Genomic DNA, 26,877 nt, shown 5'->3' on the forward strand with positions numbered 1-26,877 from the left:
AGAGAGAGAGAGAGAGAGAGAGAGAGAGAGAGAGAGAGAGAGAGAGAGAGAAGGAATGACTGATTTCTTACTTTTCCGTTAGATACAAATACGATTACATGTACATATAACGTTGTCTACGCCATTGAGTGTAACCTGTGTGGCTTAATACGATTGCATGTACATATATAAAGGAAAGAAAAAAGATCACCTGATGCTTGTCACCAAGAATGGCCGTGATTTCTAACACAGTGTAGCCTTTCTTGAAATAGTTCTCTACAAGGCCGTTCATACTGACTACATGTAGATAAGCAGTTGCAAATAGGCAGTTGGCAGTAAGCAGTGAACAGTTGGCAGTTGGATGTCGTATTTGGAATTCCATAATGAACCTTAATTATAGTTTTTTATTATTTTGATAATTTTACAGATATTAGATAAATTGTCATACGGTCATTTAATTGTGTTTTATTGTTGCGTTCCTCGTCTTACCCTTGTACAGCGCCTTAGTGTAATTCTGAGGCTAGAGTGAGGACACATGAGTCTCTTGATGTGCTAGTATTTGCAAATGATAAATCATTCAATCTTTAATATATTTTATTCCTAGCGAAAAACTTATGAAAATGACTGTTCATTGAAAGCATTCATGAAAGATACATGGATTATCGTAGTTTTTCTTTGAAAATTAATGACAATAGCATTATAAAAGATTGAATACGAACGATTCCACCAGGATTAGAAGTACATCCACATTGTAGCCCATTGATAAAACTTATAGACTGTTTTAGCGTAAATCTGGGCTTACAATGTATTTTCCTGTATCGCTGAAATAAAGCATAACGTTACTCTTCCTTGGAATGCGTCTCAATGAGACCGAGTATTTCTGGATCACTGGTGATATTTCTGGGGTCCATGCATCGTTCGATTGTTAGAAGGTCAGGGTAGTTTACAAGAAGATATCGACAGAATCTCTGAGACCTATTGGCACATGCGTTGTATAGAATAGTTTTTCCGGCTCTAGAGACATGGTGCACAAATAATTTGCATTTGCTCACTAAGAACTGAAGTATTTTTAGCCTTTCTTCATCAGCCCCTCCCTTTTCACTAAGAAATAAGGCTGCATTCCATCCTTTTTTGCTCTCTTGTGTAACTAAATGCGGATAATTTTCTGCTATATATACACACATGTCAAACCTTCCATGGCGACATGCAATGTGAAGAATATTAATTTTCTGAGAGGACGGATTATCAGCTTGTAGTTTACATTCATCAATCAAAAATTTTAAAATTTTGACGTTTCCACATTTAGCTATGAAATGGCCCGCATGTCTTCCTCTCTTATCCGTTGTGTGGATACATTCAGGTCTATATCGAGCAATGTATGTGCAGGCTTCAAGATGTCCATTTTCGCACGCAGAATGGAACGCAGATTTCAAGTCCTCAGTGGAATTGATCAGACGAACATTATTTTCAGTCAGAAACTTTAGGATATTTGTATTTCCTGACTTGGCTGCATACTGAATAGGATTCCAATCCATTTTGTTTTTTCTTTTGATTATGTCCTCCTCCTCCTCCTCATGTTCTGTGTTCAATGACCCACGTTTACTTTCTTTTTCGGAGACCATTTTCAAAATTTCTAAACTACCCCCAATACATGCCAGATGTGCGATAGATTCACCATATTTTGTTAATTTTTCGATATCAAATCCTTTTTCAACTATACTGTCTATGACAGTTTTTTTCCCAGCCAGTGCAGCGTAACAGAGTGGAGTTAGCTCATTTTTATCCTTAGACTGCAACAAACTGTTTCCCGCCTTTTGCAAAACTGTGTTAAAAATCTCCACGTTGTCACCTTGAGCAGCTAGGTGTAGAGCTGTTCTGCCGATATTTTCTCTTTCACAGACATCTACTTCTTTGAATTTTAACAGATCGTACACGATATCATAACTTCCTCCATAAACAGCGTGATGGAGGACGGTACGGCCTCGGTTGTCTTTCTTTATCAGTAAGCTTTTGTTGAAGGTTTCCGGCGCCGTCAGGGAATGGTATTTAGCCTTATCTCCATTTCGACATGCTCTTGCTAGATCGGAGAAAGCTTCATCTACATGAAATTACAGAAAATAGAGTAAACTAGAAGTAATATCTATTAAATTACAGAGCTATAGATTGAGTTTTTACAGAGATGTCTATCAAGTTACGGATAATATTAAGTTACAGAAATATATATTACATTACAAAGATATCTATAAAAAATTTGTAAATGTTTTGATATTGCTAAAAACCAATATTTACCACACAATTTCCCCCATGAAACCACCTTTTTGCATTATGCAAAAATCTTCACTAGAAAATTCATTGGTAAAACAGTACCCTAAAATCGAAATTCTTCAAAATTGTCTTCAAATCATTGGTACATTTCATGCATTAATGATCCATTTACAGTGTTGTTTGTTGAAATAATTGAAATTCCATGTAAATATAGCATTTTAAAAATACTGCGTTTACGTGGATTCTCTTTTATTTCAATTGGAATGCATCAATAAAAATGTTTTTGAAGAATTTGGGTAATACTTTTCCATTAAATATTCTAGTAATGATTTGCAAATAATGCAGAAAGAAAGCTGGTTTCATTGTAAACCTTTGTTTTAATAATGAGTTTTTAGCAATATTAACACATTTACGAAGAGTCTTACAAAATTCTGTAACTTTGTTTGGGGTACCCTATGCCCTTAAAGGTGGATATCAATATTATGAACAACTTTATCTCCTCGGGGCAAGGAAAAATGATTTAGGAGTTGATTTCATTTGACTTTGATAAAAAGAATTTAACTTGAATCAATGAAAAAATATTTTTATCGACATGTAAAAGATAGATCACCCCAAGCCAACTATATATCTCTTTTAAAAAGAAATAAATTATTATATATCTGACTTAATAGATATATCTGTAAATTAATGAATATATCTGCAAATTAATATATATCTCTGCAACTTAAAAGACATCTCTGTAACTTAATAGATATCTCTGTAACTTAATATATATCTCTGTAACTTAATAGATATCTCTATAACTTAATATATATCTCTGTGAATTGATAGATATATCTTTTCTGGAGTTTTTACTGTAGGGGTTGTGTTTACTGTATAGTATTACCATGTCTGCACGTTGATACGCTGTTTTCATGTGACGAACTTGATGAAGGAACTACCACGTAACTGGTCAACTCTGCAAAGGAAAACAAATACCACCAGGTGTCACTTGTGCTACATTATACTACATATCCCCTTGAATCCTCCAAACAATTAATGTTTTTTGAAAACGAAAGATTTGAACTAGCCCGAAACAACGATTTTAATAGAATATAGCATTTTAAAAAGTTTCTTTAAGGTCACTGGATATCCAAGGTTTTGAACGCAGCAAAAGAAGGATTTTGTTGTGTTTATGTGCAATTTTCTATTATTTGATTAAACAACAATGTACACTGGTCATTAATACATGCTTACGGCGGGTGTGACCGGTCGATATAAGATGCTTACTCCTCCTGGGTACCTGATCCTACCTCTGGTCCGTGTTGCCCAAATTCTCTATTTTGTATTGCTTATATGAGTTATGAGATTGATAAATGTTCGTTATCTTCATCTTGATGGTATGCACCAATATAAAAGACGCTTTAGAAGGTGTTCAGTTTTTGGGTAATGTTTTTCCATTGAATTTTCTAATAAAGATTTGTGAATAATGCGGAAATAACAGTGGTTTCAGAGGAAAATTTTGAGGTAAATATGGGTTTTAGTAATATCAAAACAGTTACAAATAGTCTTACGAAATTCTATAACAAATGTTTTCGGGAGTTATATGCCCTGAAAGGAAGATGGTTAAATTACTATTTCTCCTCTGCGGCGTGGAAAAAAGGAGGATCTAGGAAATCGATTTTATCTGACATTGACAAAAAACTTTTATCTATGAATAAAGATATATACCATATGAAAAAGATAGATCAAGCCGAGTCAACGATATGTCTCTTTAAAACAGAAATGAATAGGTATCTGTATCTTAATTAATATATATTTCTGTAAGGTAACCTATATCTCTGTAACTTATCATACACCTCTGTAGTTTAAACTCCCACATTAGACGCTGTTCGTTATCTTCACCTTACATGTTAAAATCAGAAGTGATAAAAGAATGAAATAGGTTACACGAGGAATATGTTTTGGTTCTAGCTGACAAAGCTAGTAACAACATTATCTTTGTTTGTAAGGCTCATTATTACAGCTGTATTTTAAAACGATTTTGGCATTAATTCCACTCTCGGTAATCTTACTTTTACTAAAACTGCCCTTTCAAAAGATGAAATTCTTCAAAACCATGCTTCAGTTTTAGACACATTTAACATCCCAGTCAATGGGTCGGATAAATATGAGTTACCGTACCTATACTGGATTCCTAAACTACATAAAACCCCTTACAAACAAAGATACATTGTTGGATCGAGTAAATGTTCCACCAATCCCCTATCTTTGCTCCTCACGAAAATATTAATAGTTGTGAAGGAGAAACCTCAAACGTACTGTGCGACTTCAAATGTCAGAAGTGGCGTGAATCAAATGTGGAATCTAAAAAGTTCTAAAGAAGTTTTAGTAAACTTGGAAAACTTTTATCTATGATTAAAGCTATATATCCATGTAACATATATTCCTCATAGCCAAATATATATCTCCTTAAAACAGAAATCCTTAATAGGTACAACATGTATCTGTACTTTGATAAATAGCTTTGCAACTTATCATATATCTCTGCAACTTATCATAGATATTTCTGTAACACAATATATATGTCTCTGTAACTTTAAAATATAGATATCTGTAACTTAATATCTATATCTGTAAATTAACAAATATCTCGGTAGCTTAATAAATGTCTCAAAAACTTAATATATATGTTTGTAACTTAATAGATATATCTGTAACTAAATATATACCCCTGTAACTTAATATAGATCTCTGTAACTTAATATAGATATCTCTGTAACTTAATGCATCTATCTGTAACTTAATATAGATCTCTCTGTCACTTAGTATAGATATATCTGTAACTTAATATTGATATCGTTGTAACTTAATATATATCTCTTTAACGTAATGTATGTAAAGGTTTTCAATTTTGGGGTAATGTTTTTCCGATTGAATTTTCTAGAAAAGATTCGTATATCTCTGTAACTTAATATAGATATATCTGTAACTTGGTATAGATATCTCTGTAACTTAATATAGATATCTCTGTAACTTAATGGATATATTTGTAACTCAATAGATATATCTGTAACTTAATGGATACCTCTGTAACATAATGAATATTTCTGTAACTTAGCAGAGAAATCTTTTCTTGATTTTTACGGCAGGCATTACGTGTTTACTGTATAGTATTACCATGTGGGTGCGTTGATTCACTGTTCGCATGTGACGACGTTGATGAAGGAAGTAATGGTTGCTTTGTCATGTCTGTAAAGGAAAACAAACACCATCATGTGCCACTTATGCTACTATCCTTTTCCAATCTCCAAACAATTTTAAATGTCCGTTTTATTTCAACTTGAGAAGGAAAAATCTCTCGCTGTGACCTTCAATTCGACTTTTAGATATATCGATGACGTTTTGTCTATTAACAATGATAGCTTTCATTCATATGTCGATTTGATATATCCCTGTGAGCTCGAAATAAAGGACACCACAGAGTCGTCCACTTCTGCTTCATACTTAGATATTTTATGGAAAGTAGACATTAACGGCAAACTAACAACTCAACTGTATGACAAACGGGATGATTTCAGCTTCTCCATCGTCAACTTCCCACATTTATGTAGCAATATTCCATTATCACCTGCATATGGTGTTTATATATCTCAACTGATTCGATATGCAAGAGCTTGTTCTGGGTATAGTCAGTTTTTATATCGAGGTAAGCTACTGACAAACAAGTTGATGGTACAGGGATTTCAACAGTCTCGATTGAAGTCAGCATTTCGCAAATTCTATGGTCGTTATAACGATCTAGTTCGTCAATACAACCTCGCATTGGGTCAAATGCTGTCTGACGTGTTTCATACCGATTGTTAAGCCGTTCTTGGCATACTGATTTTGACTGCGGATAACTCCGTTTACCTGATCAGGATATGGGGCTCACGGCGGGTGTGACCGGTCAACAAGGGATGCTTACTCCTCCTAGGCACCTGATCCCACCTCTGGTGTGTCCAGGGGTCCGTGTTTGCCCAACTATCTATTTTGTATTGCTTGTAGGAGTTATGAGATTGATCACTGTTCGTTATCTTCACCTTGTTACCTCATCGAAATACCATTCAAACGTAATTTGATCGATAGTTGTTTTAAAATCGAAAGATTTGAACTCGCCCTAATCAACCATTTTCATAGATTTTCGGTCCCCGATGTCAAATTCTATCTTGAAAACAATCGAAGAATATCTTTTTGAATAGGATATTTTAAAACACGCGCATTTCGAACAATCACATTTTTCACCCGATATAGTGTTTTGAAGTAATCTTAATTTTGAAATTTTCATACACGTTTTCGGTGTGAAATGTCATTGTGTATTAAACAACGACACACGTGGAATGATAGAAGGCAGAGAATATGGTTAGAATTCCGTATCGCGTTCCCCAAGACCTTTTGATAAGAGATTTATTTAAGTTTCTCTTGTACAAATCAATGTCATATTTACGGGGAAATCGTTGACTAGATCTTAAAGGAGCTTCCGTGTCGTTGAAGACCCAAGAAAAATGACTTTCACACAAACAAATGAGGGATACACTAACGGAAAAGTTTACAACTGTTTGATGAAATTTAAGTTGGATCCGATGGAGCTTTCTAAACAACCAAAACTTCTTATTTTTCATCTGCCCAAACCATATATGTTTCCCTCAAAGAGTGAAAAATATATCAGAATTATTGAGAAAAATATATACGGATTATAAAATTTCACCTATTTGTTGTTGTGCTGTGTTCTTTTTCATTTGGCGTTGTCTGAAGTATAACCACCCAGACAGAGCCACAGATCCGATGAAGAGTAGTGCTAGAATTACGATAAACACCACATGGATTTCACAACTGGCACATTCGCTGCTTTCTCTCTCATATTTTATGGGTTTATAGGTGTTTATAGATGTGTCATTTGAAGGTCTGAAATGTAAGCATATTTTAAAGCAATATTCATAGATCATATAGAATGTATTGGAAACTCTAAACAGGAAGTCGAATATTTACATCATGTTGAACATGAAAGGTGAAGGTAACCAACAGATATAGCCAGATATAGTCTCGGATCTTATCGAACCAGTGGCGGATCTGAAGGGTGGTGGGTGACTGTTTTCATACCAAAGGTTGAATTTTGAGGATGTCGTTGCTAATTGTTTGTCTATCACTTGATATCAATAATTTTTTTCTATTCTTTATATAAACAATTATTTGCTGATAACAACAATTCGAATTTATAATGATATCAAAAATTCGAATTCTCGATATCGATGATTATCTAATTAATTGGATATCAATAAATGAAAGTATTGAGATCTATATGTTAAAAAGATCATCGGATTTTGATGTCAGCTATTCATATTATCGATATAAAAATACATCCAGGATATTTTAAATCAAGAAATATGAAGTATGGATGTCACTTATGAACCCGCTTGGCCATGCTGTAAAAAAAATAAAAACAACCGAGTTCGTACTTTTTGACGGACTTTCATGTAAAAACGACATTATTATAGCCATAACGTAAATATGTGTAAAATAAATGATTGTTTCATAATCTACACAAATATTTCTTTTGTTTTGTTGCTGTTTTTAATCCATCATTAAGACATTGCTCCTTTTGCATTCGTAAACTAAGCCTATGCAAAAGCATAATTTAACGTACCCAAATACGACTTTGTACGCTATCGCATTTTTGCCTACTTTGTAGGTTACGTTTTTATGTTTTCGCTTGCTTGCCTTAAACATATAGGTCTTTTATTTCTTAAGGAATTAGCAAGTTCGGATATGCCATAACGTTTTGAAACACACACTTATAAAGTTACGTAAAATATATTTGTAAGAATATTTTAGTTATTTAATTTTCATACACTTTCCATGTACAGTGATTATTGCGGAGAATAACTATTCCTTGAATTTGTAGATATCTTCTTATAGAGTTTTATATAATCATGTAATGGTAGATTTTCAAGTTATAATCAAGTAGGTTTCTATATTCTTGTTCAATATTAATGAAAAAATCTAGCTCAAACAGGTAATTTTAGTCCAATTGCCTCGCCGTTCTACGGAAAAACACCCCCGGCTATATAAAATCGGCTTTTATATCAGGTTTCTACACTATGGGATCCACCAGGAATTCACCCCTGAATATTTATATCCGTTTTTAACACAGCAGCCACTGAAAGGACATGGAGGTTTCAATTTGCTGTCAACGACAGTATCACAATCACAAAGCTTAAAGATAAAATTTCTAATCATTGATAAATTACACACACCATAAATGCTATGATAGAATGTTAATACAGAACACAAATGCTAATCCCTTAGTGTTAAAAGTATTTCATCACTATGTAAATTATGACTTTGTCGGTGGGTACAGATTCATAGTACAATGCTCCCCTTTTGAAAACTACATGTAAACCATATTGTGTACATACACTTTAAAAAAGAGAAAAAAGAAAGAAAGATTGCTTGCCCTATTTCAAAAGAGAACAAATAAAAAATGGTTTCATGTTTTTCTTTTCAATAAGGCCAAGCAATACAAAATATGTTATACATAATATTTGAATTGGTGATATCTTCAAAATCAAATAAAGTCATGAAATCAATTATTGTTTTCATCAGGTGAATTGATGCGCACAATAATTGAATTAGTGCGCGTATCAATTCAATTTATGAGAGCAATAATTCATTTTATAATATGCCCATCAGGGATTTATTTTTGAAACTCTTGATTTCACAGAGTGTGATCCGGTTTTCCGGATCAACACATTGTGGTATTCTTTTTGTTTTTTGTTTTTTTTTTTCCTTTCAATATCTTTTATTTCTAGCTAACATACATTTGATATTTGGGGGTAATGTATCCGCAGAGACCCCCGAATAATCCTCACCTAGGGTGCCAGGGGCTCCATGGATTGGATATATGTATATGTATATATATACTGTACATATATGTATTAACTATACATGTATGCATATTTAAGAAATATATCTACATGATATCGAACAGTATAGTTAATAAGATTGTTTTTCTTTTACACTTAAAGATTTACATGCTAGATAGCAATATTTTTCAATTAAAAAAAAGCAAAGTATATTTAGGTGTCAAAGGTATATCAGTATGCAAAATCTAATTTACACTTAATATATATAAAGCAATGATTGATCCATATTGATGCAGGGGAGACACAATCACAAACAGTTCACCACTCCCCTAACAAGTACTGAGGAACAGGTCACCCTCAAGTACTGGTGGAGTGCTATTGTTGGAAACTGAATATCAAATACATAGTACATACAGATTATTGCAATACATGTGCTATAATATAAAGCATTAAAGTAACAAAGAAAGTCTCTCAAATAATTTGTGATCTAAGAAATCGTACTTTGATTTTCTTAATGTCAAGTGTGTTCTATAACAGTCTAAGTTAACCTGTATCAACAGATTATTCACACTTTCAGTTTTGTTTTCAAGTCTTAACATCATTTTACTTTTGTAAATTCTGAAAGCAATATATGAAATCACAAAGTTAAATGTATGCACTTTAGGATTATCTTCATGAAAAAAGCCGAGAACAATATGTTTCCATCGAATGTCAATTTCAAGCACCATTTCAACAGTATTCCATATCTGTCTTACATTTTGACATTCAAAAATTAAACGTGCATTGTTTTCAATGACATCAGCACAAAATGTACAGTTTCTATGAACATCTTTTTTCCATTTGCTAAGTAGATAATTGTTGCATAAAAGATTGTGCAAAAGTTTGTAGTTAAATTCAGCAACATTTTAGTAACAACTTTACATACATTATTTCTATAAATATTAGTCCAGTTTGACTTTTCCAACATAAAAGTGTTTTCCCACAGTCTTTCCATATATGATCTTTGAAACTTATCATCAACAAAAATGTCGTAAAAGAATTAACAAGATTTGCCAATTATAGATTCAACTTTTCCATTTTTAAATAAAAACACGTTTTCTTTTTCTATATGGTATTTTGTCTTATGACTTATTTTATTAAAAACATTTCTTAGTATTTTATATTCACAAAACCAGTTACGTTTGTTTGTAAGATTTGAAAAATCAGTAATATCCTTGAATCCAATTTCATTAAACAGATCATCTACTTTTAACACACCACTTTTCATCCAATTTGTAAAACAAAGTGTCTCATTTTTATAAGTAAATCTTTTATTTTTCCAAATATTTTGGGAAAATTGTAATGTTGTTGATTTGCCCTTAGCTTCATTGAAATCTGTAATAATTTCTCTATAAAAATAGGGTATGTATTTATGCAACTTTCCACTTTCACTCAAAAATGAGTCGTTTGTCTTTCATAGATAGTAAATATCATATTGATTCCTTTGACAGAAACTCTGGAAAAAGTCTTTTAATTTATGGTTACACGATATTATTTTTGGGATCCATGATGCTTTAAGCGCTTTGAATTTGGATTTTAAGTCAACTATGTGTATTCCTCCTTATAGTTTATCTCCTATCAGGGTGTTTCTTTTAATCCTGTCTTTCTTATTCCAAATGAAATTAAATATTATTTTATTTATTTCTTAGATAAATTCTTTGATAAATTCATCACCAGGAGTTGGTAATAAAGTTGCTGCATATACTAATTTTGATATTGCCAAAGAGTTTATTATGCAGCATTTTCCAAATATTGTAAGTTTTCTGGTTCTCCACGAATCTAATAATTTTTCTATATCTCTTCGATACCTTATCCAGTTTTTTTCAAACCACTCTTCTTTACTATGACCAATGTGGATACCTAATGCTTCAATTGCTTTAATGCTTTAATTGAATTTTCATTTACTTTCAGATTAAGAATTTCTTTTTTGTTCCTTTAAGCTTTCCTAATAATAAACATTCTGTTTTATCTTTATTTAGTTTTAATCCTGAATGTTTACAGAAAATATCAATTGTGTTTAACGCTATTTGTAATGATAGGTTGTATTGACAAACTAGATCGTTATAACGACCATAGAATTTGCGAAATGCTGACTTCAATCGATATTTTGTATCCGATTTCATTTCATTGGAGTTACGAATAATCAATGAATAGTTAATGATCTGAAATTTGATAATAAATAATAATGCAACTATAAAAGTTACATCAAAAATATATCAAAAGTCGTCTGCATGTAAAATGACATGGAATCTACATGTCAATCTTAAACAAAAGAACGTTCATCAAATGCCGGCGATTTAAAAACCATTTACAGAAATGATTTGTATCCTGGTGACTTTGAAATACTAGACAGTGATGCTGATCAATTTTTATATAAAATTTGTCGCTTATTTTCGAATGAAAATAACAGATTTTGACGGTCTGTGGCACTTCCACCTGGAGATCAAGGCACCACAGGCAACTTGCTAGAACGTGTCCAGAGAAATGATTCACACAATACTAATGCACCAATATTTATTAAGGTAGCGACGCGTCGCGTGTGATCCGATAATCCGCGCCTGCTAACTCTATGTAATCCAAATCTTAGGATCACGTTACTGTAGTAATAATATATAATTATGCGCGTATTAATTCAATCGATAAGAGCAATGATTCATTTCATGCGCGCATCAGCAGTAATTCATCGAAATCAGAAAATATAGAATAGACAGCACAACGACCCATATCGCATCATACAACCCTTTTTGGGGTAGGAAAAAGTACCATGAAAGGTGAAGATAACGAACAGTGATCAATCTCATAACTCAGGTGCCTAGAAGGAGTAAGCATCCCCTGTTGACCCGTCACACCCGCCGTGAGCCATCATACCATAGAAGATGGTACTCCCTTTGAAAATGTTATGGATCTGTCCCATGATAATAATACAATATTTTACTTCTTACCTTGTAACAATAAGTTGAATCTTGGTATCCTGACAATTCGTGGAGAAATTGACAACTATCGCTTCATTGGCAAGATTTGTGGTATGGTCAAGAGCTCTGGGGATATTTAAATTTGAAAGCAATGAAGACAAAATACATTGACGTAGATATATTTACTAATGCTATTCTCTTTAATATTGGTGTTGGAGTACAACAAATAGCAATTATATATATCATGCATTCATATAAATTAGCTGACGCTGATTGGTTGGAAAAAAAATTAAAAATGCTATCACACTCTGGATGATAAAAGTCACACCCTCCTGTGTGATAGAACGTAATATCGATATTATATATATATATATATATATATATATATATATATATATATATATATATATATATATCTAAGCTTGAAAACAACATCCTACTTTCTTAAAGTGTCTGATCTAAAAAGATACAAGGCCAGGTAAGGAATTCATAAAAGCACTGAAAAGTTCATGACACTGTTAATTAAATGATTTTCTCGGATTGAGAATTTCACAGTTTTACCATACATGCAACTTCCATGCAGTAATGCAGTATTCATATAATATCACACATGACAAAACTAAATATCAAATATATAACATGCGAATATCACCATACTTTCTGATTATGCATTGAATATCGGACTCGAAACATTCTAGCTGGGTATTGATTTGAAGGCACTTTGGATCTACAAAGAATGGAAATATACAATACCTTCATGACATTTACAGACAGAATTACATGTACATGTATCTTATTATTTGTAAATTGAGAAAAAGAAACAACTTTAGAGATGAACAACAACACAGGAATTTAACAACAACGAAGTTTGTAAAACATTTTGCACAAGTACAAGTTGAGATGAGACGATACTTTTGAAGGAAACTTACATTTGTATATCTCGTTACTGAAGTAAAAACTATCAGGACATCCACAAGGAAAGGTTTTAGCACAAGGAAAATGATTAAGTATTCCATCCGCCGCAAGCTCAAGACAATTTCCTGTCCAAAAAAAATAAAATAAACTAGAGATTCGTGGTGGGTAACTGGATATAAAAAAAAATGTTTGAACAGAGTAAACAATTCAGTACCATTTATGTGTTGCGTTTAAGTTACAGTACATGTACTAGTGAAATGCATAAAGATTGCACGTTATACTACATGAAGAATGTTTAAAGCATCGTAGCTGAAATAATCCCCTCGCCCATTCCTAGGAACCTTCAGCTCACTGTATTCTTTATTCTCCGTATATTACACATCATACTTAGATCAAAGCTTCGTTTGCACACGTTATGAACTTGTTTGAAATCTCAGGTATATGTAAATATAACAGTGGTGTTAGTGCTTGCTTTGTAACCGGAAGATGGAGATCCCCGCAGACACCTCAAACTCAGGAGGTTGAAGTAGGACATCCCGGCAGACGCGTGAAACCCAAGAAGTGTTGACTGTTCCATCACCAAGCGCTAGGCATTAGAAGTGACAGTCACGTTTTTTTGGATGAAAGGTGAAGATAACGAACAGTGATCAATCTCAACTCCTATAAGCAATACAAAATAGATAGTTGGGCAAACACGGGCCCCTGGATACACCAGAGTTGAGATCAGGTGGCTAGAGGGAGTAAGCATCCCCTGTCAACCGGTCACACCCGCCGTGTAGTTGGGCAAATACGGACCCCTGGACACACCAGAGGTGGGATCAGGTGCATAGGAGTGACATTATACAATTACGGACTGTTTAGCAGGGAGACATCACAAATTATCAGGTCCTAGTAGGGTTATAACCCGAGGGCGCCTACGCACTCGAGGGTGCTAACCCTACTCAGACCTGATAATTTGTGATGTCTTTCTGCTAAACAGTCCATAATAGTTTTATTATCCTGAAGAATCTGAACGTTAAAAAACTATCACACATTTATTGACTTGTACCATGTATCTTGTTTTAAAACGTCAACAATATCGTAATAGCTTTCTCTGCAGAAAATTCTGATAACTTTTCGATAGTTTTCGAGGGGTGAAATCAATGTTACCTTCAACTACATACATTATTTTGTTTTACACTCAATGTCATACATTTATTAGATATAATTATATATCCAAGCAAAACATTGAGGTTTGAGAAAGTTAAACAAGAGAAAGCTTTCAATATTATGACGTCACAGTAGAATGACGCAAAAACATAACGTCAAACGTAAACATTTCGTAACTTATTTCAAGACAAAAACTCAAACATCAAGTGAAATGCAAACTTGCATTAGAATGGAAATATTTTTCTTCTCGATTGTTATTTGTGACCGTTAATGTTGACACTGAAGTTTATGATTAACGATCCCGCATATTTTCAATTATTTTTTAATAGAGCTTTCTCGCTCGTGCCATTAGAAGTAATCTTCTAAATGAAGACAACACAGTTGTCACCCTGCGTGTGAGGGAGACATCACAAATTATCTCCCTTCACGTGACCAACCCTCGACCAATGAAATTGACTGTATCATTCTGAAGGATAACAATAAACGTTGGCAAGATAAAGGACTCCCACACCGCTACGACCGTAAGAGCCATGCATACATAAAACATAGTGGCACTTCACCCACAACTGTATATGAGTGAATGTCTCAAATGAGACGTAAAACAACAAAATAAAAAAAGAATCAAACAAAAATGAATACCTTTATGAAATGGAAATTTCTTTCCCCGTGTGTAGCAGAACTCTACAAGTGACGTCATGTATTTATCTGGAACACAGTGATAGCCTTGCGTTTCGGTACAATTCAGTCTGTCCGAGGCAGCATCCCATTCTTCTCTGTTCAATGGACATTTGGTAACTGAAGTCACATTGAATGTATATCCGTAATTCTGCATAAAAAATCAAAATATATTTATTTTCTTAGATATAATGTGATGCGTTTATCCGTAATGGGCGATTACCTGCCCTAGGAATTGTGAGTCACAAGTATTTACAGAACAATTTTATGCTACCATTGACTGAACCTAGACAAGCTGGCGGTTTCCATATACACTGTACCTACTAGTTCAGATGGTTCCTCGTAAGTGTCATGTAAAACATTTAAAACAAAATAGCCAAAATTGCTTCAATGATAATTTTGCATGTTCATCATGATATACGAATGATGATTTAGAAGCAGATAAGAAAATCCAAAAACAGATGGAGGAAGAAAATGAATTTCAAAAAGTTGAACGCTCATTCTACCATGGTTATTGCAAAAATCAAAGGAATGCCGCAGTCATTATTCTACGATATAACTTTATACGTATTAACTGATTATGAGAAAATTGATACACATATTGCATTTACTTCCGAGTTTTGCTAATGCAACAATAAAGTCGATGACTAATAATTCAAGTTCATAAACATAAATATCAATTAATATATGTTGTAAAACAAATTCATAAATGTTTGAAGAACAGAAACCAATTGTCTGCATTCCGAAAGCGTCTCCTATATAAACATGGCGAGCACAGACAAGTTTTTCTCGAACTGCATTCAAATCAACTGACATAATCCGCTAACACCAAAATAAATACTTGAATATTTTTCAAAATAGATTTAAAATACCCCTACCATATCACATTTTTCGTCAGTAAAACACAGTTTAAACCTTTTCAGAAACTGCCATGATGTCAAAGTGACCTAATTCCTAGCTATATAGGAAAACGATCGGCTGAATATTGCTGAGCCTTAGTGGGATAGAAATAAAGTTCTTGTTTTCGTGTATGTTGCAGGATAATCTCTTATCGTTATCTGTTCATCAATTATAAAGGCACAATCAGAAATAAAACGTATTATTGGTGAAGAAATAATGAATGTATAGGCGTCTGGGTCAAGGATATTGCATTATAACCCACATGTATATGTAAACAATGGAGGAAATTCGAACTACGAATAAAAAAATATAGATCGTAATTTATCCACGTTTTAAAAAACACAGCTGTTTTCAGAGGATTTTAATCATTAAAGAAGAATTACCAGTAGTGAAGGGAGCTCTGAAACCAGCTGGTAAGCAGTGTAAATAACATTTAATCGACAAATATCTCTCATGGGGTACAGAAAGGGGTAGACTGATTTGCAAGCCGTGTTTCTTTTTATTATGAATCAGTGCGGTAATACATTTTTTTTTTAAATCGTGGATAAATTAGAGTTCTGTGGTAATGACACATGTTGTTAAGCTTCCTGAAACATAAAGAAAATGTAAAAAGAGACTCCATAGATCGGAGAGAAATATCGAGTCGTGGTTCGAATTTCCTCAATTCTTTATATATAGGTTATAGTGCAATATCCTTGACCCAGGCTCTTATGAATGAATGAATGTGAAGAAGTTTCGTGTTCAATATCAGTTATTCATGTGAGTTACGTTTAAAACACATACAAAACTGCGTGATGCGTCGTTAGAGGAGATAAATTTCAGGATGATTAGCATTCCATACTATAAGCTTATCACTTAGGGTTCATTATCAAATCGTGCACATACACTAAGTATGCATACCCACAAAACTGGTAATTATGATATACATTGTTAGTAAACACATGTGACAATTTTTTTCATGACACCGCAAAAATCGAGGCCCCATGTCAAAGCAGATGTGGCTCGATAAAGATACCTCGCTGCTCAAAGGCCGTAAGCCGTAGAGCATAAACCTAGATTTGCAGCGATTTACCGGCAATGGTGACATCTCCATGTGAGTGAAAAAATCTCGTGAGGGAGATAAAACAATAATCAAGCCACGGATCTGTAGTAATATCTTTCCAGTGGGGTCCACCCTATGCAATGTTTGCCAAGGGGGTCCAACCTAGGTTTAAGAGTATAGTATTAACTGCATGTGGATAAAATACACAAATATATGTGGTTTGTCTTTTCTTTTACCATTTGCAATTTCAAGGGGCGGATATCAGGTTCCATGCACCATCTTCTGTGCCTGCCTCTGCATACGATTATATTTCAATTTCCGTACTTAATTTTAACACTATAGTTTTCTCCCATTGCTTTCTATATAAGATTGAGTTCTCCCATGTGAAAAGCCTCGCGAGAGTCCAATGAGCACTTGATTCTATAAACCGGGATTACTTCTTGTGTATTTTGTATGCTATTTCCCGTGGGGATCCGGATTTTAATAGGTCCTCAGTTTCCCTTGCTTGTCGTAAATGGCGACTGAATGGGACACTGCCTTACTTTTCGAATGTACTTGATCCCACCTATGGTGTGTCCAAGGGTCCGTGTTTGTCTTACTATTAATTCTATGTTCTTTATTGGAATTTTGAGATCGATCACTGATCATTATCTTCACATTTTCGTAGCAACGGTGTTCCAATGAATTTGTATTCCTGACATCATGTTATGTCAATTTACATGTATAAAGTTTGAAAAAAAAAACCGTGAGTTTGTTTGCGATATACAACAACAGAACCTTCAAGGCCGCAGCAGTGAGATTTCTTTATCGTGCCAACACCTACTGTGATACGTTTGTAAGCTCATATTCTAAACATCTGTGAGTTGGGTGTTTGTCAAACGTCTGACTTTCTAATAGCTTTATATGCTTGAATTTCTGTTAGGCCTCTCGCTTCGCAACAAGAGAGACTGAGTTCGATCATCGATCATGGTCCTCGTCAAACTAAGACGTTTCAGATAGTGAGTGTTTTTTGAATAAGTACCCGTTATGGTCTTAAAAAAAGAAAATAACAGGTCTCTCCCGTTTCACGGTAAGCGTTGACACGGTAAATATCTAGAACTAACACTTGGGAACCCTGGATAGGTCACGCAGGTAAAAATTCACGAATGGAACATTACACATCACACATGCAGGTTACTGACAGATAAGTTGATGTTCCAGGCTCGTTTGAAGTTAATGTTTTACAGATTCTATGGTCGTTGTAATGATCTTAACCTGTAATTTGTTATAATGTTGACTGCCGTGTTTCATACCTATTGTAAGGTCGTTCTTTATATACTAATGTTGACTACATATTATGATTAAGTTTACCTTACCAAGATAGAGAGTTCACGGCAGTGAACAGGGCATGCTTACTCCTCCAAAGACACCTGATCCCTTCTGGTGTTTCTAACGGTCCGTGTATGCCCTTCTCTCAATTACATATTTATAATAGGATTTATAACTTTTCATCAACTTTACCTTTTCATAAAAAGAAATCTATCCAACGTTTTCTCAAAACTTTTTACAATTGGAAATGTAAAAGTACGTTATAATTCATCGATATACTGTTCGTTATGTTCACGTTCTCATCAATAACGTTAAACTGTCACAAGATACACTTGTCCATATGTCTGGATACATAACGAAGAATTACAGTTTTGTGACACAGAATATTGGTGAGATAAAAATCGGAATGCAAAAAGGAAAACAAACAAATAATACGTAAATCAGATGAGTACATATGTTATAAACACCACAAAATTCTCAGATCGTACATATAACACAAGACGGACAATGACTGATCGCGAAATGTTATGGCAGGTTATCCTGTTGTTGAATCCGAGATGTTTGATTATTTCTAGAGTTCGAAGCTGATCCTTGATTCTGAAAATAAACAACTTCCCTCTAATACTCAGGTAATCTACAGACGCTGCACCTGGGGCATAAATTTAAGTCAACCAAAAACGAAAGCAAAATAATAATAATAAAACATGATACAAACAAGAAAATGCCATCATTTCGATCTGGTCGCAGTGTGGTGCTAGATAACAATACGAAAACAGCTTCGCTACAACAAAACCTAGTTCAGATTGACGAAGGGGTTGTAACTCCTTTGAAGCAACTCTTTCATTAAATGTTTGCTAAATTAGCTTTATAGCATACCTTCTCCCTGCTATATCAACCGTAATCAGTCGCAACAAACCATTTTCAGTCAATCTGTATGCATACAAAACATATGACCTTCTAATGTCTCATTGCAAGACTGTGACCTAGTTTTACTAGCAACCTTCACCGTGGCCAAATGACCTTGCTTGCGGGCCATGACACAGCAGCAGTGATAGATAACTTATGTCATGTATTACTCTACTGCTAAATTATGGCCTTATGAACAACAGTTCTACATTGGGTGCGACCAGATCTCAAGACCACAAAGTCTCTAATTTTGAAACCGAGTATCGAAAAGCGACCTTTTCTTTCACTACATAGCTCTAAGGGTGTGGGAACAATGAACTCATAATTTTCCACTATCCTCAGGATGTTTCTTAATCAAATCTAGTTAGAAATAACAGTAAATTAGGTGCAGTGTTGTTTCAGAAGAGAGAACACAAGAAGTATGATGTACCTGTAAGAATAGGTCATATAATGCATCACAAATGACCAAAACTGAAAAAAAAAAACCGTATGGGATTTATATAAAAACACGACTGAAAATTAAGAAGTTAAAGGAATTTCTTACCGTTTTTATTTGTATCACTTACATGTGTTTCAGCAGATAACAAAACGAGTACGAGGCAGATAACGAGAATCACACCGCCTTCCTGGTAAATCCGCGGTGTCATCTCTACGAAAGAAAAGAAAAGAAAAATCATTGATATGAATTGAAAATATCGAAAAAACGAGAAATATTTAGAAATACATATAGCTTGAATTTTTTAATTCACTGCGTGGTTAATTTCAGTTTACTGATCGGGTCCATCAAGCTAGAACCCTCCAATCAATAATACTTAATCTTTATTTTCAAAGTCAGACGTAACAACAATTAACATTTGCTATATATTAGCTATTTACCGACTTTCACGGATGTTGACGCGTGTGGATCATTCAGACTAAAAAGGAAGACAGGCAACCGTGTTAGATAAGTGTTAATATGATAAAATCCATTACTTATTTTTTCAAATAATAAAACAATGCGTATGTACTAAGGTCATAATTTTGATGTTACACTGCGCTTCTCATAATTACATATATAACGCAGTGCGAATTGATAATAGATCAGACCGAGATTCGTCCCGGGCCCCGTGAGTCTATATAGTGAGGTGCTCTATCAACTTAGCCAAGAAAACCACCAATCTTAAATTATTCATCATTGTTACAATAAAGTGCATCTATGTGTTCCTGTTGAATGTTTCTGATAGTTTGACCCCAATGGGTGTTCAGGTTATAAAATAGATAGACACATTTTGAATAAAAGAGCAGAAAATGAAAATAAGAAATTGATATTCACAAACTTTATTTCCAGTTTCGTTATCGAACTATGAATGCAGTGTGTTTGAATTCATGTTTGATCATGCACTAATTGTTACGAATTCAAATTTCACTTTCTTGTTTACTAATCTCCTTTTTTTTACCAGGTCTATTGTCATTGGACTTAAAAAAATATCTCTGTCAGTAATTTGTTCTTCAATAGGCTTTACATGTATACATGTACAATACTAGAGTGAGCAAATACTATTTTTTTTCAATTTGCTACAAAATGTGTCAAATGAATAGCGTTGCAAAAAAACTCCACCAAGATTTAATTCATGAAAATGTCAACTTGCGCGGGTATGTTAAGGCAGGTCATGCTCAATTTATGCACGTAAACTGCATAATTTTTAAAATCTGTCTTACAGAGAGAGAGAGAGAGCTACTAACTTTTAAAAACTATTTCGGTTGTTTACATTAGGACATTTTGTATCATAACAACATGACAAACATGCGCTTTCATATGACGTCATTGCATGACTGTAATAAATAGATAATGGATGTACCTTAATAGAAAATGGAAAAGTAGCACATTACCCCAGGATTTAAATATTGGTCTAACTGGCGATAATGACGGGAAAACACCCATAGTTTATCAGAATTACTGATAGAAGCCTACCACTTTCAGTAAGAAATAATTATTAAAATGTTTAAGCAGGAAACCATGTATGATCTAGCTCATGTTTTATATTTTGCACTGATGCTATTCAGTTTTCTTTAAAAGTTTTCTTAATAGACGATTCTATCAGTAATTACCGTGTCCATTAGTTTATGACCTTTCACACGGTGTATAAAAAGTCTCTAAAAGTATGCGGAGTAGTGTGCTACTTTTGCAGTTTTATTTCAGTGTGTGACAGAGGAAAATCGGATCGACATTCTAAATGGAATGTTTTCCCCGTTAAACAAAGTTGTCAATGAATGAAATCAACATACCTTCTTAATATCAATAAATTCTCAGCGTTTCACATATATATCCCATATATCCCATGTCATATATTTCAAATACCCCACATTTTGTTGATATTTACACGGCACACTTAAAAAATTGTTCACATGTGTCAACGTCACTCGATGTATAGTTATGACGTCATCATTTTACTTTCAGACACAAATTACACGACAGCAGCACAACATTCCATATTTCTTTGGATCTTAGTAGCTGTATGGTTTATTTCATGCATAAATAAAACTTATATAAAGATAAAATCGAGATTTGATATATACTTATGATATACTTATTTCAATTATGACGTCATGTTATTCCACAGATTTTATCCCAGTACAGATTTTCATAACCTGCCTTAACGTGCCCGCGTGGTTTTTGTATCTTTTAAAAGGCACTATTCTATTAAAATTTTAATGAATAAATCAAATCAATGTGTTCCTCTCTGTATCGAAATAATGATTAGTGATTAAGGTGAAGAACAATCTCATAAAGCCAATAAGCAATACAATATAGATAATTGGGCAAACACGGACCCCTGGACACATCAGATATGGGATCAGGTGCCTAGGAGGAATACGCATCCCCTGTTGACCGGTCCCACCCGCCGTGAGCCCTATATTCTGATCAGGTGAATGGAGTCATCCGTAGTCAAAATCAGTGTCCCAAGGTCTATCTTGCGCTTTCAATGACCTTGTAACCAAATGTTATTCAATTCTCGTCACAACTTACTCAGGAAAACAAAAGCAGTACATGCAATATCAAATTAGTTTTACTTTATGTAGCACAATATACATATTAGTTCTACATTATCCGACGTTTCAATCCCAGAAAACCCATTCCAAAAGTTTCCTTCGCTCTTTAGCGAACTCCAATGTCCTCCTACCACTCATGTAGTAATTATTGGATTTGATCTATTGAATTTACAAAATGCACGCAGTGTATGGAATGCTGTGACGTACCTACAAATTATTTTTTTATGGACAGCCATAGATAAAATACTAATATAGGGGTACGTTACGGCTTTCAATACTGTAATTTATTATTACTATAATTCAGCTCAAGATCTTTTATTTTCGAATCCAAGGGCAATAACTTAAAGACATAGTTTGATCGACATGAAACTTGAACTTATTCTATAACTCATCAACATATATATATTCGCTAGCTAAGTGTTTACGATCCGCTTCTCTCCTCTTGTAGGATGTAAAACTTATACGGTACCAATTTTGAAGCACCAGATGTGCATTTCGACAAATAATGTCTCTTCAGTGATGCTCAACCGAAATGTTTGAAATCCAAAATAACAATGAAGTTTTAGAGCTATCATAGGGAAAACAGTGTGCCAAAAAGTTGAGTCAAATTCGTCTAAGGATAAGAGCTATGCGTGAGGGAGATAATCCTTAATTTTGAAATGAATTTCTAAATTTTATAACGGCTATTAAATATACATCCGTATTTTCAAGCTAGTAACGAAGTACTTAGCTACTGGGCTGTAGAGACCCTCTGGGACTAACAGTCCACCAGCAGAGGCCTCGACCCAGGGGTCATAATGTAAAACTTATACGGTACCAATTTTGATGCACCAGATGCGCATTTCGACAAATAATTGAAGCGGAAAGCTGTATTTCTTATGTTATTCTTATTGTGAGAGTTATCGCCCTAGTCAAGTTTAATTGCCTATTAGACATACTCAAATAAATATTTCATGATGGTTAGTTTTGAATTAAAGTACATACAATTATAATCATTGTGTGTTTCTATAGTAGAATCTATAACAATTAGCCAGTTTGGGTATGATTAGTATTTTGTTTTAATTTGTAAGTAATTATACACTACAGATCATTATGGTATTGCGGATATATAGGATTCTTCTACAGAATGGGTAAACAGGACGGTTCTAGAGATAAAATTCGACAATCCCTGCAAGGTACTTATAAGTGTGCGGACTTCCCTACTTATATTGCACGTTTAAGTAGTAAGTGTTAGCTACAAGTGTGCGGACATCCCTGCTTGTTGCTGCGGGAGATCAGGTGTAGAGCTCTGGTGTGCGAACATCCCTGCCAGTGTCTCTACTTAGAACCGGTATTTAGAGAGTGATAGGTGTGCGGTCATCCCTGCCTATCACTGCGCAAGGACAGGTGTGCGGGCACCCCTGCTTGTCCTTGTGGAAGTGCGCTGGTGTGTGGGATTCCCTGCCAGTGCACTTGTTCGCTACCAGTCAATAGATCATATATAGGCGCAGTACAACTGATTAAGTCTGCGCGTTGTATATATTTGCAGCACCTCCGGGCTATCCGCTTCTATCACGGGTACGAGCCCGCGGGGGTTCACAGGCAGTGACCTCCCTTGCACGTTACATAATTCTCTTGTAGAGAAACAAAGCGGATCATAAACTCTTAGCTAGTGAAGATGCAATATAGAGAGACATAACAAAAAACAACTAATTATATATGTACACAACTGAAAAGGTATGGCTTAGACATTTTCAAGGTTAAAGGGCATTTTTTAAATCAAGTTACTAAAAGTACTGATGGGAATTGATTTTATGTAGATTTGCACCAGATGCTTCTGGGATTAAGAATTATTCCAAAATAACAAAACACAGAAGTACACTCAAAATTCAAAAACTTATGCATAAACGTAGGTTGTGTCTCTTTAATAATCAACGCGCAATTATTTGTGTCTATATACCTATGAAAGGTGAAACTAACGAATGGTGATCAATCTCACAGCTCCTATATAGATACTGATACTCGTTTAATCTTATAACATACAGTTTTTATTATTCTTATCAATTACCCAAAGAAACAATACGATTTCATTTTTATGATCGAATTTGGATCTGAACACATGGAATGGGCTTGATGAAATATTTTCTTTATATAGAGTCACACCATTTAAAAACGAATGCTAAGTAGATCATTGTCAATTTTGCTTTCATTGTTCTTTTGGATTTCCATGAAAAAATTACCCACCAAACCGTGAAACGCTCTGGGGGTTTAATCATACTTGTGCATAGGTAAGTCTTTCCACAACCGGCTTGGTTTTTTATATGTATAATGAAAATATGGTCTCTTTGGCCAGGTTCAAGGCCTTAACTTGGTTTTCGCCCATGCTGATGATTAACGGTATTCTCTTATCTTTTTTTCGTAAAGTTAATTGTTGATGGTATTAACATGAAAGACCTCGTTTCGGGATAAATTGTTGACTGTGACAATATATTTTCATCTGTTTAATTCGCAGTAAGAATTAGATTTGTATTCGAAGATGTGATAAGTTCAAAATAACTTTATAGTAAAACTAAACTTTCAGTAAATGATGCATATAAGCTTTAGCTTATAATGAACAGAATATCAAGCAATTCATTTTTTTAATTTCCTCTTTTTTATTGAGCAATCTTAACTTTAAAAAAATCATGGGTTCAACTTTGTGTATACATAATGAAGAGTATGTGAATCGGCAAAGAAGTGCATATAGAATGTAAGTGTAATTATTTTTACACAATGACTAATGTAAAGGTCTAATTGAATATTAACTACTCAGATATTATGGAAAATTATTTCACCATTATTAATCTAAAAGACAATAAAATCATTCAACCTACCTATTTAGCAAAGGAAAACTAAAGTGACATTTTATTCACTACCGATTTTCTAATTTCTATTTGTTTTATCATTGAAGTGGGCAATGAATACAGCCATTCTAACATTGAATGTGGCGATTCACGATATTTTTGGTTCGCTTCAATTTGACGCTAACACAAATCAGTTGACGCTACTATCCAATTGCAGATCGTTTGATTTCCCGATTGTGGACATATGTGTACATGCATATGTATTTTTTGAATAAAATACGCAGAAAACGCATTTCAAAGACATCGACTTTGTTCTAGGCCCACGAGAAAACGTGGACCGTATTTTCGACACTAGATTGTATTTCCGGTGATATTTTGGTCCTTTCCTCAATGGACCGACAGTAAAAAAGTCAATTTTACAGAAATTATGCATTTAATTGCATAATACATAAAAGGTTAACGAACTAGTTGCTGCTAACGCTGAACATTTCATCTGTTTGTAAAGAAGTGCTAAGGTTCAATTCACTTTGAGCCGAGTGACTGCATAGAGGAGTTGATAAAATCAACTCCCAAAAATAGATCAATTGACATGAGACTCAAACTTGATCTTGATATCTCAATATCTAGAGACATACTCAAATTCATCTCATTGTCTACAAGCCAAAATAGTATGGACAACTGTAATTAATTAGAAATAATTAGGAATGCACTACGTTCTACGCGAGGCGACGGATGCTGACCAATTGCAATGGGTCATCGGAGTGACTCAGGTGATATAAAGATCTACTTCACCTAAGGCTTACCTAAGGTTTATAGGACGTTTGAAGAATGATTTTATAAAGCGTAAGTCTATTTCTCACATTCTACTTTCAATTCTGTCGGAATTTCCTGCCGTTGAAATAGATTTACTGTGTTATCGAAATCCGCGCGCACATTGTTCACAACTGCAGCGCATTCACGAGGAAATGGTTATATCATTACAAGTTAATACATTGTATGATAACTAAGACAAAATATTGGGGATATAAATATCAACGCATGAAGATTAAAATGATTACCAGTGTGAATAACTTCGCTGTAGAGAGTATTCCCATGTAAAACTTTAAATCCACATTGGTGCCCCGCCCTGGCTCTCGTTCCTAGTATTGTGACTGCTAAGAGCTTCTTTACAATTGACCACAACGCATAAAATACTAATTCTCGATTTTCATCAATCTTTCAGTGCTGTTAGAAGCACATGATTGTATTGTAATACATGCATCCTGCTTTTGATAACTTTGCACTCACATCCTCGTGCCGATTCCCGTCAATGTTTGTTCTCTTGATTCTGAGAGAAGATAAGGAACGGCGCGTGCCAAACAAATTCATCATCGAGGCAGAATCCTTACGGTAAATTCAGAAAACTTAAAATTGCATCACATTCCGAGAAAAATCATTTCTCGACCTTGAGCTATCCACCAAGCTTTATGATGATGTGTTCAATGAACTGACTGTAAATACAACATCGGTCTTTTCGAGGCAATGTTGATAGCACTGTATTTTACAGGATTGCAGACCCAGTCCAAATCTATACTCACGAACGTAAACAACTACCCTCTCAGATCGATAGTACCTATCATTATAACAGAATGCCTACATCACCAACAAGCATGTGCATATTATACCACACAGTACGTGCAGTATAAACGGCAAACTTATCTAATCGATCGTGTCCAAGGTATTTTCATACAGAGCATATTTAAGTGATGTAGATGTGAATTGTCTCAGTAGGTGTCAAACACATACTACATTATCAGAAGGGGAAATAGATATTGCATAAACACGTTAGTAAAACGTAGATTCATAGGACTTCTACACCGAGTCAGTTATATCATTTTGTTTCGAAAAGAAAATATAAAGTACTTACTGCCTGCTCTCCGTCCAATATTTGATTATATCGATCTGTCTGCAACGTGTGACACATCAGCAGAATCAATACCTGAAACACAAACTCATTCAGACAGTCGTATCCTGTATCATCCCGGTCTAGAGGGGTACGGAGGTTGCAACACACG

At 34.3% G+C, this 26,877-nt stretch overlaps 1 protein-coding gene across 10 annotated transcripts; it reads right to left on the reverse strand.

The window, feature by feature from the left end:
• LOC125653813 (alpha-latroinsectotoxin-Lt1a-like) lies at positions 1 to 26,877 on the reverse strand. 10 transcript variants are annotated; one of them, XM_056143393.1, is made up of 12 exons: positions 26,730 to 26,877; positions 19,848 to 19,885; positions 19,538 to 19,620; positions 16,788 to 16,919; positions 14,780 to 14,966; positions 13,006 to 13,116; positions 12,734 to 12,803; positions 12,107 to 12,202; positions 6,971 to 7,167; positions 5,404 to 5,475; positions 3,131 to 3,202; positions 560 to 2,077 (listed from the first exon to the last, which is right to left on the reverse strand). In XM_056143393.1, exons 3-12 carry the CDS (start codon positions 19,616 to 19,618, stop codon positions 819 to 821), a joined length of 2,277 nt encoding a protein of 758 aa, XP_055999368.1. In that variant the 5' UTR covers positions 19,619 to 19,620; positions 19,848 to 19,885; positions 26,730 to 26,877; the 3' UTR covers positions 560 to 818. The 10 variants fall into 10 exon arrangements, with proteins under 10 accessions (XP_055999371.1, XP_055999368.1, XP_055999367.1 ...); XM_056143392.1 differs by lacking the exon at positions 26,730 to 26,877 and adding an exon at positions 25,882 to 26,440; XM_056143396.1 differs by lacking the exons at positions 3,131 to 3,202; positions 26,730 to 26,877 and adding an exon at positions 25,882 to 26,440 and having other exon boundaries at positions 1 to 2,077.

The sequence above is a fragment of the Ostrea edulis genome, chromosome 7, assembly GCF_947568905.1.
Source record: "Ostrea edulis chromosome 7, xbOstEdul1.1, whole genome shotgun sequence".
Classification (NCBI taxonomy): Eukaryota; Metazoa; Mollusca; class Bivalvia; order Ostreida; family Ostreidae; genus Ostrea; species Ostrea edulis.